Source organism: Oreochromis niloticus, linkage group LG22 (assembly GCF_001858045.2).
Source record: "Oreochromis niloticus isolate F11D_XX linkage group LG22, O_niloticus_UMD_NMBU, whole genome shotgun sequence".
In the NCBI taxonomy this organism is placed as follows: domain Eukaryota; kingdom Metazoa; phylum Chordata; class Actinopteri; order Cichliformes; family Cichlidae; genus Oreochromis; species Oreochromis niloticus.
Window position 1 is genome coordinate 19,997,969 of NC_031985.2, and position 17,022 is coordinate 20,014,990.

The 17,022-nt window shown below is 38.1% G+C and overlaps 1 protein-coding gene across 1 annotated transcript; it reads right to left on the reverse strand.

The window, feature by feature from the left end:
* Positions 1-1,015: 1,015 nt before the first annotated feature.
* On the reverse strand, positions 1,016-14,171 carry laptm4b (lysosomal protein transmembrane 4 beta). The gene is made up of 7 exons (XM_003444179.5): positions 13,887-14,171; positions 12,335-12,452; positions 9,087-9,160; positions 8,871-8,993; positions 8,530-8,628; positions 6,817-6,912; positions 1,016-3,367 (listed from the first exon to the last, which is right to left on the reverse strand). The coding sequence occupies exons 1-7, from the start codon at positions 13,977-13,979 to the stop codon at positions 3,293-3,295; spliced, it is 678 nt and encodes a 225-aa protein (XP_003444227.1). The 5' UTR covers positions 13,980-14,171; the 3' UTR covers positions 1,016-3,292.
* Between the last annotated feature and the right edge of the window lie 2,851 nt (positions 14,172-17,022).

Below are 17,022 nucleotides of genomic sequence, written 5' to 3' on the forward strand. Positions count from 1 at the left end.
TATTTCACGCTTTATTTAGATAACAGTATTTCTTTAAATTAGCTGGCTATGTTCAGTTTCAGCTCCATGTTTTTATTTTTGGACTCCACTAATCCAAGAATTGAAACATGGGGCTAGAAATCAGCTGGGATATATGATTCAGTTTATCACATGCTGCGGTGATTCCCAAATGGAATGCCTTAGGAAAAGCACAGGTTTGATAATTTTCTGTGTCAGCATGTTGAATGGACTAAGTCCTCCCACCTCCAAAAAAAAAAAAAAAAAAAAAGCCCATTACACTGGGCTCCCATTCATCACAGTATACAAAACTAGTTTGAGCTCCTCCCAATAAAGCCAGCTTTATTCTGATTGGCTGCTCTCTGTAAACAGATGGCCACTGACATCAATCAGATCCAAGAGGAGAGAGAAACCGTTTAAAACCCAATGCAGAGGTTATTTTCAAACAGGGTGAGCTCATTATTCACAACTGTGGAAAAAAAGCTTCTACAACTGTATGTATCTTAAGAATCTTAAGATGTTTAATTTATTTTAATTTCAATCCCTGTCTCTCACCAACATGGCTGAATGTAGTTATGATGATACTCATTGTATCAGGTCACATGATAAACTGCACAGATATTGGTCTAATGTATTATCAGACTGAAGATATTAGGTTTGAAACTGGATGTGTCTCATTCTAGGGTTTCCTGCTAGATGAATAACAATAACTTACAAGTAAGAGACTGTATGTTTGCCAAAGGGAAGAGCATCTTACTACATTGTTGGTGAGCATAGACTGGTTATTGGAGGATGGCATATTTCTATTTGACTTTAACATGGGGACCCTGTTTGAACTATTTAGAGCCTGATCTCTCTATTATTGTAATTTTTGGTTGTAAAACTGCTCTCTGTGGTGCTTTCACTTTAAGTGAAAACCAATCAACACTTCCTGGAAAAAGAAGAAATTAATTTAAAGCATAACAGCTCCTCTATAAATAATTCCCCCCTCGAAAACAGACTCAAATTCAGCATGGACTAGATGTTTTAGCTTTTTTATTATTCAGAATTAAAGACGTGAGCTCATGCAGATCCAACAAGAAAAGAGAGGAGAACAGTCTCGTAGTGACTAATAAAAAAAAAAAAAAAAACAGCCATCAGCCATCCACTGGTTCAGACACTGTCCAAGCATTAAAGCCTGCAAAACTCAGCAGAAATTCTCCAGACTCATGAAAATGTTCACCTTTGCAACTTTGCAGACAGATCACACAACAAAGATGGAAAACACAAAAACAACCACAGATACAGCAGTTTTCAGTGAGCCCACACTGAGTTTAAAGTGCAATTTCATGTTCAGCTTTGTTGGATTTGCAGAAGCAGCGGCCATAATTCACACAGACAGGGACGAGGACAGAGGGGCCGACATATGGCTACACTGTGGACTACAGTATTAGTATCAAATGGAACAAAACTACTTCATGGTGCATGTACAGCTGTGGTCAGAAGTTTACACACACTCATCTTGAACATGAATGTTAGGTTATGTTTCGGCTTTTATAATGATATATTTGAGCTGTTGTTTTTCCAGGGATGAATGATTATACAGCTTATCTCAGTGAAGCTCTAAGGAGAATTGTAGATTTGCACAAGTTAAAATTGTCACACAGTTGGGTTGTTCCAACAGGGCAATGATCCTAAACACACATGGATAGAGCAGGATAACCTTAAGCTTATGGAATGGCCTTCCCACAGCTCCTAAGTAGATGCGAACTTCTGACCACATCTGTATTTCCAAGCCTAACAAGTTGGTGAATGCACTGTTGCATAGACTGAATAATAAAATGTAATTCATGTAAACGGATTAAATACATTATTTACTGTCTACTGACTGTTTTCCTAAACGGTTCTTGACAAAGGACAAGCATTTGCACTGTTTAACTAGCGTCATATAATGTATACTGATTTTGTGTTATTATGCTGAGCTACTGCTTTAGAGTCCCATCCAATGTTTTCATTTCAAGAAAACCACCAACGAGGGAAACATCTCATCAAATCATCGCCGCATGGGAAAACTAAATGTTACAACACATACGTGACCTAGGAGTTACATGATAATGTCACACGCAGGCAAGCGCACATAAAAATGTAAACACACACATAGAATCTGCATGTGCAACAGCATGTCACAGAGTATTTATAGGAAATGCCCTCAGCCCAGCTAAGTTAGCTCAACTAAAAAGATCAGCTCACACACCATGATCCATGTACAAAAGACGCAGTCGATGCTGTTGCAGCCAAAACTCGACCAGAACACAAGACAGATGGGAACATTTCCATATATTTATCATTATCATTACTCACACACGTTTCTGTGTATAGGGTTTCTGAATGTGTGTCAGGTTTGTGCTAAGGTCTTCACTGGATTATCACAAACTTTTTTGATTTTGAACATACAAAGGAGGTGGCGAGGAAGGCAAAATGGAATACTGGGATTTAAATCAACTGTGCGAACGGGGTTTACACAGCCAGTTGATGGCTTATGGGTTCACATACTGTGGATACAAAAGGAAGACAAGAGTAATTATCGGTCACAAAACCTTTCTCGAAACACTTTCCCAGCAGGACGAGCAACATCAGCACGCCGGAGATATTTTATAAGAACAGGAGATCCTTTTAGTATTTGTGTTTTCTCTCAGTTTTTACTGTGATACAAAAACGTCTTACAAAAATTACATTCAACTAAGGAAATTTTTCAATTTCTGAAAAAAGTGCTCTTGTATAACTAATAATGTAAGTTTTCTTCTCGCTATTTTTGTTGCTTTGTCTCTATTCAGGTAGTTTGTTTCTAGACAAAACACTGCAAAAGAGGTTCACAGTAATTTGGGTTAACAGTTGGTGGCCAAACCGTTGCACTTTTCACGTGAAGAAAAGTGCACATTAAGTCGGGTTATCAAGGCGTGCAGGAGTCACTTCCAAGGAACAGCAGCTATCCAGAGGATTGGCTGAATTAGTGTGGGTGGTGGGGGTTGTAGTCTGAAAGCTGATGTGATGCTGTCCTTGGAAGAGGACAAAGGGGACGAGAAGAGGGGACATATGTCACAACAACCGGGAGGGTGGTGGTGGTGGAGGGGAGTAGAGTTTATGGCAATACTGGCTCAGGTCGGCCTAATTTACTCTAAATTTGGCAGGAATCCAAGCTGGACCAGCATCTAAGACATTGTTTTTCCAACACGATGCAGCCAGCGTTGGAGTCCTACTGCTGTAAGGAGATGTGGTCGGAGGATTGGGGTACATAATCCAGCAGTGAGGGCATATCTCATGCCTCCATATACTGTGGGGGAGGCTCCTTCGGTGGGATGGCAACAGCTTCCTCGTATGGTGGCAGCAGAACCTGAAATAAGAAAACAAAAGTAGCTCAGTTCCAAATCACCACTTAAAAACATGCTGGCACTCTTCGCTGTCACTTCCACTTGGCGAGTGCTTACACACAAGTTGGCACCATCCATACAAACTGTGAGCGACCACCTAAATGCTAGGTGGCCCATGCAAAGAGTTTTCAGGGCGGTATAGACTTCTCTCTGAACAATAAATACAGAAAGAAGCCTCACACAACCACTCACCAGCCAGTGGGGAATACATATTTTTCCCTAGCAAGCAGTGGGTACCAGGGGATCACTGACCAGTGTCTAGAGCCTGTGTCACTTGAGCTTTAGCAGCTGATTTCACAGTAACTGCCAGCAACATCTAGCAACCAGTTGACAAATACTCATTTTTTCCCTGGCAACTGGTGGTTGTCAGGCGGTTGCTAATGGTCTCTAAGGCTGTGTGACCAGAGCCTGAAAGCGATGTGCTGGTATTATCCAGAGCCTACATGTTGTACCCTTTTACTGACAGCAGGGGGCCAAAAATATGAACAACTGGTCCATGGGATGCTGTGTTTATGCTGTTGTTAGACAAAGAGCTTCATTGTAGTGAAACGAAGCTACAAACAATTAAAGCCATTTACATTTAAAATGTACTGTACATATTTCATATTGTACGGTGTGTAGAGGAAAGAGAAAAAGAAACTGAGGTACTCCATAAGAGGTCCAAGTTCGTTTATATACAATAAAACCGGAATATAACCCAAATATAAACATTTTGCTTCTATAAACTAAAATACAGTGTAATAAGATTACTTTAAAGTGTTGTAACTGGACACTACTTTTGCAGAATTTAAATTTCACCTGCTAAATATGCAACACGTTACACCATATCACATTGTAAAGTGGTATAGCTTCCTTTGGAGTTTTTCCTCTCCATCCAATAGACCCTTATTTCATACCCATAGAAGACAAGCTGCAAGGATAACACACACACACAAACGCACACACAGGGCCCTGCTTTACAGGCCAGGCTGCACTCCTCTCTCTATCAGAGCTCCTTCTCTGTCAATGGTGTTATAAAACCAGTACTGCTGCTAATTCAGTGAAAGAGTGAGAAAAAAAAAGAAAAAAAGAAAACGCTCCAAGGAGATGGAACTGTGAAACAGCCAGGGATGGCCGGCAAACATATCACAGAGAGGGTTTGAAATAAAGCAGACAAGCAGACAATTATGTAACATGTCCAGAAGAAGAGGAAGGACAGAGGAATATAAAGAGAAGGGACAGAAAAAAATCCCAGAGAAAGAGAGAGAGAAACGACCCTTGTGCATTTTAATGGCATTTATATAAAAGCACTGCAGATAAACAGCTGGGTACTTGATGTTGGTGCTTGTAAAAAGCCATTTAGACACACCTCCAGCTCCATAACAGTAAAAATAGACGCAATGCTCCATTCAGCTGTGTGTGGACACAGGAAACACAGCGATAAATCCTCATCATTATTAAGGCCAACGAAAACTATTTTAACCTGTTTATGTGACACAAATATTTGTTGAACTTAAACCATTTGTTGTCACATAGCTCTCGTATTGAAATTCACAATGCTTATGCTGCAGCCTTCAGGTTTTTCAGCTGTTCCAAGTCTTTCTTTTTTGTTTAAATAAATACTCTGAATAAATATTTGGATTGTTAGTCAACATTTATCCAACTATATACACAATGATAAATTAATACATTTACATATACACACAGATGTTTTGGTTTAGATTAGCCAACTAAAGTGTTTCTTTTTAGATTTGTTTCTTGTATTTAATTAGATGTTTAGGTATATTCATACATTCACTGTGATTTTCACAGGATTTTCACTGATTTTATAAATAATAAATGAAGGAATCTCTGTACGTGTCTCTTTGTGTTGACCTTGATCTACTTCACATTTGCCAGGTGTGTTTCTGGGGACATAAAGAAGTCTAATATCAAGGCATTGACTCTACATTTACCTGCTAATCTACTAGACCCGCTAAATTATTGTCTTTTTTCTTCGAATATATCTAAGAGTCAGTATAATTCTAGATTAAGTATTTGCTTGTTTTCTTAATCTTCTAATTTAATTCCACTAAAATAAACACAACTTGTTTCTCCACAGAGACAGTGGACAGAGTGACTGGCACGTATCTGATAGTTGCTAAAAGGCCATATGATACACAATATGACTTCAGCCCCTGCTGGATTAGCTGCCGGGTGTGCAGTCTGTTTCACAAGGTGAAAAACGTCAGCAGCGTGCAGCAGGGCCATGGCGGCACAAGGACAAAGTGACAGATGAAGTACTGCGTACTGAGACGACAACGGCTGTGAGACAGATTAATGTCTTGTGTATCATCCTGGAGGATTACAAACAGACAAATGGAAACCGTGACTATGGTAAAGCCTTTCAAAAACCTTGTGAGTGAACGCTGAGGGGGGGGGGGCATGTGGAGTGGACTATACCCAACTCTAAAAAGCCAGCCAATCACACCTCAGGACAACCTACAGGGTCTACTATACAGTGTCCCATCACTGACTATATACAGCATAAACTAACATTAAAGAATTTAAATACAATTACTAGCCACTGTATAACCTGCAATGCAACTTAAGTACATAATGTGACACATGTAGACAATTTATACATTTTAATCTGAATCATTTTAATTTCTCAATATAATAGCTCCTCACTGGTTAACCCTTACTATATAGTAATTATGTATTTATATAAAACGTTGGACTCTACAAGATTTTATGCTCAACACATACCAGCTCCACCTTTGAAAAAGTCAAATTTATCAAACACAAATTCGGTCACTGCCGTATTTAAAGAAACATTTTCAACATTCACTTTGGTGCTACTGTAAGTTGGTTTCATGTACAGCCAACAAAAACATTTTAAGAGACAATAAGTTCACTTTGTGAATGCATCACTTTGCTTTCTGCATTCTTTTTAATAGATAATTTAACTGAAATAACACAGACACCGAAGAAAACATCTAAATCTGAGGTTAAACAGTTACACTTTAAAATCTATAACCAGTAACCAATCTATAACCATTATTTTGTCCATATTATTATTTTGTTTATGTATTTAAATCAAAGTGACTTAGAGTTCTTTGATTTTTTTCATTCTGAATCTATGAAAAATCTATGAAAAACTCCTACTAAAATGCTCTTCTGTGAAGAGTTTATATTTTTATTACAGCTAAATAATCCCTGATTATTGTCGAGACTAGAATTTGATATATTTCAGTGAAGTTAATGTGTCAAACAACGAGATGAAAGTGACTTTTCTAAGTGTACATTTTTGCTAACATAATGAACAGAGAGCTTTCAAACCAATGTGTAAAAATCAATGCTGCGCAAATGCAATAAAATGAAGTTCTGACAGCAGAGGGACTGTTAGTGTGTCCTTGAGGTGAGATGCTGGTGGGTGGCTAAGCGGACTCACCGTGGTGTCGTTTGTGGTGACATAAACCAGGACCTCCGTGGTGCCCCTGCCGCTCACATATCTGTAGCAGTTCCACACACAGCCGATCAGGTAGGCCTGTCACAGGAGGTGAGAGCAAACAACACACAATAACCTTTAGAAACACTCTTCATCATTACAGATGCTGCTCGCTGTGATCTCATCCATTTATCAATATTAGGCATGACGACGGCAGAGATGCATCATATTGCTGTTACAGACTGGTGACACATGGTGATTCAATTCAGCTGTTAAAAATTAAGACAGTTTTATGTTTGGGCATTTTCCTGGATGTGCCTCTAACATTTGACTAAAGGCTCCTGTTTCTCTGAGCCTTTGCCTGCACTGAGGTTTAGGTTTGTTCAGCTTGGCAAAGGAAAAGGAGTTCCATTGTGTATGTGTGTGTATGTGAGCAGCCTGCTGAGTCCTCTGCCAGCAGTAAGAGCAACTAACAAGAAAGCCAAGCAGAGCATAGCCAATTACTTTTGCATCTTATGAGCTGACTTCTTCACAGAAAGCAACAATCTACATATATTTAAAATGCTGACAACACAGCTAGCTCTACTCCTTGGGAATGTTTATTGGTTTTGTTCATCATTTTTTCTCTGTTCACTATTCAATATTTTTTTTTGTTTGTTTATGAGGAAAATAATGAGTAGTTGCACAGTGGCCTGGCAAAATCTGCAATTAACTATCTTGTCCTTTTACTTTCTATGCCTCTTATCTCTCTCTCTCTCTCTCTCTCTTTAGTCACAGAAACATTCATCCATTCACATTTCCTCTGCTGCTTCATCTTCAGCTCCTTTCTCCCTCCAGCTTTTCCTCTTCCTCCCTGTGACATTTATGCCAAATGCTGTCAAGTGGAGGATGTTGGCTTTAGCAGAGACTTTAGCAGGTGTTTGCTATGTTCTGACAGCTGAATGTGTCCTTGAGGATTCACATCTGGTGTCTTTCCACCAGACTCACATATGATCTACATAGAAGGCAGCAGCCCATACATACTGCACATTCAACCCATTAATATAAATGAGTTTCAATCCATTTTTCTTGGCAAACGGCACAGATCTATAAGCTCTTTTTAAAGCAGACTTTTTCAGGGAATAAGCAGCCAGACTATCCCACACACTGAAAGCTCAAGATTCTAAGACATGACATTTATAACTCTTTTTCCTGCGAGTCCACTAGTGTGTCTTCCAGTGGCTGCTTCCTGTCACAAAATTCCGGCTCCGGCTTTGGATATCTGCCGAGAACACTTCTAATCTCAGCTTAGAAGGGAAACAACTTGATTTGATTGTACAGATGACTGCAACTTCATGCCCCATCTCGTCTAACAGCCCCAGAGCATCGCTCCGCCTGGAGAATCATCCAAGCATTAAAGGAGAATTTGTTTGATGGGAGTTGGTTTCCTGCTGTCCCTGACCCGCTGCTCTCTGACTGTGTGATGAGCTCAAGAGGAGCGTTTACAATAGCACATTCATTAAACATGCCATATGGTTGATTCTGCTATGAGATGAGCACAGTGTGAGACTTAATTGCCTTAATTACACTACAATATGAGGAACAAATCATAAAAGGACGTTTCCAGAGTGAACAAATACTCAGTGAGTGTGTGTTCTGGAGTAATTGTTTTACTGTGTATTTGTACAGTTTTATACGAGATACAAAAGCAAGCTATGCTAGAATATTTATCCTTACCTTGAAGGACAGGATGCAGCCGATGAAGAGGAGGACTGCAAAGACTAGGCACATGTTGTTGGTGGACATGATATCCTCTTTGTATGGAAATGTCCCCGGCTGGAAGGGAAAGTGGGACAGGGGAAGATGAAATAAGTCAAATGTAAAAAAGCAAAGAGAAATGTTGGACCTAAAACACACAACTGGCCCTTTAAAACATAAATAAATAAATATAAAATAAAAAAAAATCTCAGTTACTCAGTACATTAGCACCTAATCTAATAACCAAGCATCTTAAATTTCCATTAAGATGAAGACAGTTGTTAAGGTGGACATTTTAGTTGGAATGAAACAGTCCTCACCAGCTGCTGGAGATAGTCCTGCACCGTGTTGGGGTAAACCACCACACTAATGGCTACCAGTGTATTAAGGGCAAAGTCAAAGATTTGGTAGCAGAAGAATGGGATGATCCAAGCAGCGTGTTGCTATAGAGGAGAGATTCAGATCAGATAAAAACACTCGGTTAGTTTTCCCAAGTTAGATTTGTGCTTGAATGTCATTTGCTTTTGTTCGCTCACCTTGTAAGCACCGTATGTCGCCATGCCACATATAAGAATCATGAGTAGGGATATTGCAGTGGCTATGCAGATATCTGAGGAAAGACAAACATACAAAGCAATGACATGAGAACATGTCACCTTTAATGCTTTCCCTGAAAGACACTGACATTGTACTCATTGGTGATCAGATCAGTGACTGAAGAAATAAAGGCTTTTTGTGTCTTCTACTTTACAATTAAGCTCTGATGGTATAATGGTTAGAAAATATATGAAAATTTTCTGTTTGAATTATACACACTGTGTTGAAAGGGGCAGATTAGCTTTGTTTGATTTTGTAGGACTAGATTAGACCAGCTAATCACAGTTCGTTTTTATCTGTAGGAGTTTTTGATGACTTATGTTTTGCTCCCACAATAAATCCAGTAATTAAAGATAATGTTAATTACCCTGTGGCCTCATTAAAGTAAACTATCCACATTGCAATCCTTTAAAATAGACCATACAAAACGGTGACAGGTAAAGAAGTCATATTTATACATTTATAAATTACAGGCCACTGAATATCTGGGCTCACACCAAAATTTAGCTGGGAGATTTAAAAAAAATTAAATAAATTGTTGCATTTAATACTAATTTGGGTTGCTAGGAATAAATTCAATTGTGAGTAATATTGCAGGTTAAAAAGATATATTTATGTGTTAACACTCTTATAGACTCCTACACCTTTTCCAAGTTGTTTCCGTGAAATCCGTTTAGGGTGAAGGCTTTTCTGCTGAGGTGTGCTGGAATTTTTTAGATTAACATATATTCATATCATGAAATGTTTTACAAAAGAAAATATTTCTGATATCCAATAATACAGATCAATGGTAATTATCAGTCTTCCAGTGCACTATCAACATAACCAGACTCCTGTTCACTTTTCCTGCTACCTGAAGCCAACCCAACAACATCTTTCACTACCAAGCATAATTGCAAACACCACAGATTACATGCTAGTATCTACATCACATACCCAAATACAGATCACAAAGCAATGCTAGATGCAAACTGGAGCAAATATGCTGATATAAAAATACAGGCAGTTGGCCAGCTCTAAAGAGGGCATGGATTTTTTTTTTTTTTTTAAAGCACCTTAAGTAATTGTACTATCTTTAGCCCTCAATCTGCTTTGGACATAACACGATCAAAATATAGGTATCGTTATGCAAGAGTTGTCCTTCTCACGTTCACATTACAGCTGTGAGAATCCCTGATGTAACATTCGTCGCTATCAGTGTAGCACTCAACAAACATCCGCTAACATGTGGCCGAACCAGGATATCTGTGTGTATGTGATGGTGTGTAAGAAGGACCCCAGATCACTACTGGGAGAAGCTATACTGACTAATAAGTGCTTGTACTGACAGTGAACTATATTAGTTAATATTCCATAACTTCACAAACTTCACCCTGGTAACACCCAGGAACAGAAGACATGCTTTTAAGCAACACAGACACAGAGGTTCTTACATACCGCATATAAACAATAAACAATACACGCATACATAAACAGACTACCACTCTAACCAGTGCCACATAAGCTTTGTGAGAGGAGACTCTGTCAAGATGACCGTTTTAATCCGAAAGAGAATTAGAGCAGTCATTTTTAATCAGAGTAGCCGCTGACAGTATCTGTGGCGCTCCAGAGGCGACTGTGATGATGATAGCTGCTGGAGGGGAAGCACTGAAAATACACATGCACGCTGATTTGTTCTCTATGGTGCCCAGCTTACTCAGCTATGTCTGTGCTGAGAGCAGCGTTCTCAGAAACGAAGTGGTGGGCAGAAAGGACAGGTGATGCTACAGCTGCAGAAACACGTGGAGTTGCATGGACATGACAGTTGATTTTAACGAACACCAGCATAGATTCATACACTACTGTTAATGAGCTACGAAACTGATGCTGCTGATACATCTTGAGCATCGACTGATCATAATCATTCTTGGCTTCAACTTTGCAGAAATAAATGTTTAATTACATGTGTAAAACTACCGAAAACTGACTTTGAGGTAATTTGCTTCTAGCGCTACCGTCTAGCTTCGCATTTGACATTTTCAGTTGAATCTCTCATGGAAAGAGATGAATGGAGTAAAGTAAACACCACAGGGGTTTTCCTTTCTATTTCTTTATAGTTGTATAACTTAGTTAACCACTAACCAACCATATTTTACTTGGTCAGAAATAACAGGAAATTCCTACAGACACAAAATATGAAATTCTGGGTCAATGTCAATACTGATATAGTCTGTCGTTGTTGTTTTTAAGCATAAATATACAGCACTTTTTATACATCTTTGTAAAAAATTATGCTTCTCAGCTGCATATTTCTTTGAACCTGAGTATGCTATTTTTAATAAATGTATAGTATTCATTTTTTCTTATGTTGTAAATTTGCTCTGTACAGTCTTCTTCTTTTTTAATGTTATATTCTTCACTTTTGAATGGCTCTGCATGCTCCATCTGTCTGTTACTTTGCTGCTGGAACACGTGAATTTCCCCAATGAGGGACAATAAAGGATATTTCTATTCTATCTTGTTCTTACTTTTCAACAGGATCAAATACAGACAGTTTCAAAGTCTTTCAGCTCTTCATCACACTGTTTTCCAAAATTTAGTCAACGCAAAATTTACACAACAAATAAACATCTGTGCCTGCTTTTTTATTTGCTGATACACCACATTAGATTAGGCTATTTCCAGTCTGTTAAATAATGAGAGACAGACACATTAGCTTTTCTAGACATAAACCAATACATGCATAATCACTCTCTACAGGCTCATTCTGAATGAGAAAAAGTAAAAATCCACACAAGCGTTTTTTGGTTCTACCCTTTCTGGATATGGCTGACAGCAAGAAATCCAATCAGTGAAATCCAATCTCTGAAGCACAAGAACAGGCCCTAACATTCACTTCTAATATTCAGTGGTACATCTGGAACAACCAGAAATGTTTGCTTTAAAGCTGCAACCAAGTTTTTTTTTTAATCTCCTATATATCCGCTAATAACTTTTTAAATTAATAAATCAGTTCCCTTGTGGATAAAATATCAGAAATTGTCTTGTTTTATATAACCAACAGCCCCAAACACAAAGCTAATCACTTCACAACAGCAAATCCTTAAACTGGCAGAGCTAAAACAAGACATGGGTTGACTTTATACAGTCTAAATGCTTCGCTGAGGACATTTATCTTTTAATAACGGGAGGATTAGCTGCAACTTACTCGCATCGTCCATGACGTCGATGTCAGTTCCCAGCTCGGAGCTGGTAAGGTGGTAGCGGTACTGAACTGGGTCATTAAGAGCTGACAGCAGAATGAGTAAGACCACCGCATTGATGAGCTGTGAGGACAGGAAAATCAATATTACTGTTGAACAGAACAGTGCAGTTAGTAATGTAATTCAGATAATGTGACAGCTGATTAGCAATGATAAGTTAAGATGCACTGAGCGAGTCAGGCAACTGTAAAATAACTCTTATTTTCCTGTTATACCTTCTTGTATTATTTATTAATGCAACTTGCACTACTCTCTTGCACAGTATCAGTTTAAAAAAAATATTTTCTTTAATTTAACCTCATTTTTATTTTGTAATCACCTTTGTATATATAAAAATATTTGCACTACCTCTACCTCACAGTATAAAGTCCTCACTATGCATCTATGGGACTTATTTATTGTTTATTTATTGTAGACTGTACTATTGATTATTCTTTATCCTGCTCCTGTAACACAATAATTTCCCTTTTTGGATCAATTAAATATCTATTTATCTGTCTTGAATGAGGTATTATTTAGAGGTAGGACAAGGTGTGGATATATTTAGGAGACAGGTGTTCAAAAAGATAAAATGACTGGGATTGTTTTTGTTACTTTAACCCCTTAATGGTTTAGGGGTTCTTTGGTTTACAAGCCAAAGACAATCAGGAGTACAAACCCCCCCCCCGCAAAAACAAACAAGAAGGTTTAGCCCCTGTGATCAGTTTGACAATTGCCAGACAATAGGAAACAAGGCAATATATCTAAACTGCTTTCTCCCTCTTTCCTCATAATCATCACTGATTGTTAGAGCTCTAATGTTATGTGTAATTTAAGGAAAGTGGTATTGATGTACTGCTGAGCAGGTTCAATACAACACACAATACAATACAACAGAAAACCACAGGACTTGGAGAACAAGCTCATCGGTCTTATGTCACCACTTTCACCTCATGTGAACACATCTCATGGAGGTTTTTGTTGCTTTTTATGGCCTTGTTGATCAGTATTAGGCTCAAAATAAGGGAGGCTTATGAAGGTCGGGGATTTCACCAGTCTTACCGAACTATGTTTACGACTTTAAGTTATCCTTTCGGGTGGGAAATATCGGAGGCAAACTATATTTAACCGGGTAAACATGTGGAGAGATGGAAAAGGAGGCATCAGCCCCCTAAAACTGTAAGCTTAGGATTAGCTTAGGAGGAAACACAAAAATAAAAAAGAAATGAATTTATTAGACACTTTGTTTATATGCTTATACAGCCAAGAACAAAAAAACAAAAACAAAAAAACTACAGATGCTAAAGGTTATTTTGCTAACATTTTTAAATTAGTTCAAACGCTGGCACCCTGTTTTTAACATGGAACAAGTGAAAAACATGGAAAACAGATGGGAGTTAGCTGTCTAACTTACGTGACTCGATATTTATTAAATATTTTCATAATTTGTCACACATATTCAGCCATATTCATTCACGTCTGGGACCTGACACGAAATGAAAAAAAAAAAGGACTTACCATATACCATATTCCCAAAATAATGGTGCCTGTTCGTACATGGCAGCAGAGGCAGCAGCTCGTCGAGTACCACCGGTCCCACGGCGAAATCATCTTTTTCTCCACACACTGAATTTCAGGTTATTTCATGAATGCCGTCGAAAACAACTGACTAGTCAAGGCTACGATAACCGAAAAAAGGTGGAAAGATAGCGTCTTCGTTGCTAGCACCGCCGCCACATCCAGCGTCCGTTTGAGGAGATGTTTCAGCAAGTGGGAAACACAGAAACAGAGAGCCGTTAATCTGGCTCATCCGGAGTCACGTGACCGCAGAAGGATTTTTTTTTTTTTTTTTTTTTTTTTTTGGCCGGGATGCAAACGCTTCATAATCACGAAATGTTTCAGCAGCTCTTTGTTTGTCCGGTTTTCTCTTCTACGAGACATATAGTTTAATTTTATTTCCTGTGTTAAAGCAACCAAAACGTTTAACAAAATAGTGTAAAAAAAAAAAAAAGAGTAGAAAAAGCTCAGCATTAAAAATAAGAACAAAACAATTCAACAGTTCAACGACCTTAAAAGTCAATATTTAGAATAGCCACCTATATTCTTAGGCAAACCTTCTTTTCATGTCTTTAAGTAGTCTTTAGTAATAGTTCTCCAGGCTTCCTGAAGGCCATTCAAAGGTCTTCTACCTTTTCTTACCTTTTGTTACCTTTTTTGTCAACATGATCCAACACTGCTTCAATAATGTTGAGGTCTGGGCTTTGCGAAGGCCAATCCATGACTGATTTAAATCAAATATTTCAAATATGGATTCACCACAGGATCTGTGATTGCAGATTTTTGGCATACCTCAGCCATTTGTCCCCGTTTCCCTTCACTATTAAATGTCAAACTGAGCTGTTTTTTTATTGATGATAAATTATGTTTTTTTTACGACAGACTGCTAGTATTACAGTAACACTGCTAGTAAGAGAGTACATACAACAGATACAGTTCAAATTTGTTTCTTTGGTAAGATGTTATGTGTAGACAGCTCAGGTTCATCCCTTGAGTTGTGTGCCTTTTTGTGTTTAAATGATTCATAGGTCAGTGTTAAGTAAATTAACAAACAAAGAATATTCCTCTGAACATGGTTAGGTACAAGGAATAGACTTAAAATAAGAGGAAAAGCACCCAATGTCCAAATAAAAACTTTGAAAGACCATCAGAAAGCCTATTACTCAAGACCATTTCAAAAAAATGTTTTAAAAAAAAGAAGAAAAAAAGTGTGGCTATGCCGAAAACATTACTGATTCATCACTGAATTAATTTAAATATATTTTCATTATTTCAATATATAAATTTCTAACTAAATCTGTTTAATCAAAAAAGCATTGTGTTCAGAAAAAGGAACAAAAGGTCAAGAGAGACCCTCACGGGCCTCTTTTTTGACACCATGTGCTTAACACTGAATCCAAAAGAGATAATTTCATGGCACCATTTTTTTCTTGCTTAAACAAAAGCCTCAAAAAGCTATAGATTGATGTGCTTTTTGTAATGTTAAGAGCATGAAACTGCAGTTAATTCCTTGCCAGTTTGTCTCTGTCTGTCTGTGCAAACATCACAGACCAAGCCTGACAGATGGGCCAGTGACCACAGCTCTGCTAAGCTCCAGTGGGTGGACAGCATCATCGGCACATTAGGGGATTTTCCTCTTCTGCTGCCATGACTTAACACTGATCAGACATGCTGGAATAAGACAAAATCTCAAAGTCATGGTCCCATTTTCCAGGCTGAATAGATTTTCCATATTAATTGTGAGTGTGTCTGAAGTTTTATTAAACAAAGGAACGGTCCAACTGTCTATTCTTTTTTTTAGAATAGATGAGCAAGTTGCTATGTTCTTGTTTTAGTTTGTAGCTGCATCAGACCTCTGCATTTCAGACACAGGGATAGATTTTTTTTCAAAGCAGCATTAGCAAATGCTTTTCATAGCAAGGCTTTAAGCAACCACAGTACCATCCATTACAGAGTGACCTTCTCTATTAATACATCTGCCTTTTCATGCACACAAAAATAAGGGGGAAAAAAACACAACAATCCCCCCCAAAAAAGGGAAGAATGGGGAAAAACCATGATGGTCCACTGAAGTGAATGCGAATGGACAGTGAGCCAGAGATTGTGAGAGATTAAAAGCCGGTAAATCCTAAATGAACTGAGAGATAAAGGATGGAGAGAGATGAAGCGAAGGAGGTCAGGCTCTGTGAGCGTGCCACGCGACTGCCTAACCACATTGACGGATGCAGTGTTTTGGCCGCAAGAGGGTCACTGTAGCCAGGGTCTGACAGAGTCCTGACTAGTGACACAGATTTGTACTGTAGCAAGCAGTGAGTCTTCACTTTATTCATCCCAAACTTGGGATTACTTTGACCGCAAACAAACTACATTAGAAAGAAAATATGAACAACAGGGAACAGTTAACAACAATAAACAGAGTAATTGTACCATTCAGCATTACTTATTGATTTAGCCATCCCATACTTGATGGTTAACATAGCACTATTAGTAATGCTATTTCTATGTTTCAGTGTCACTGACCACCATCTGTATAGGCTACATATACCACTATATAAACTCTTACCTGCTAATATCAAACATGACATTTCTCAAAGTCTGCACTTGGATTAAAGGTTAGCTCTCTGGCAGAGTGAGTATTTTTTTAAAGGCAGTTTTTATAGGAGTGAAAAAAAGATATGTTGCGGCATTCCACAAGGCAGTAGTTTGGGGCCACCTTTATTTTAAATTTTTTAAAGTATTTTGAAGATGATGTCAAAATTGTATGCATGTTGATGATGCAACGTGTGCATCACCTAAATTAGTAGTAGGGAAAATTTATGTGTTGGACTTGCAAGGTATTACTAAAAGGGTGCAAATTAATAATACTATATATTTTTAAAAATAATATTTTGTATTTATATTTGCATTGCATTTAATAGTAGGAATGTTCTTGCTAATACAGCTGCACTCAACCTGTCTATCCAAAGGGTTTCAATTGATATCATTAAAACAAAATCTAAATTCTCCTATCTTGATCTGGTCATACTGATCTCAGACTGGAAAAGATGATGCTACTTCAAGGAAATACTCTGCATACATTCCTGCTACTGTTATGAGT

Excerpts from the sequence above, each read along its gene's own strand:
- laptm4b (XM_003444179.5), bottom strand. The coding sequence starts at position 13,979 with ATGATTTCGCCGTGGGACCGGTGGTACTCGACGAGCTGCTGCCTCTGC. Across the intron at positions 6,913-8,529 it reads GCTGCATCCTGTCCTTCAAG|GCCTACCTGATCGGCTGTGT; the intron begins GTAAGGATAAAT and ends CTCCTGTGACAG. Across the intron at positions 3,368-6,816 it reads TCACCACAAACGACACCACG|GTTCTGCTGCCACCATACGA; the intron begins GTGAGTCCGCTT and ends TTCTTATTTCAG.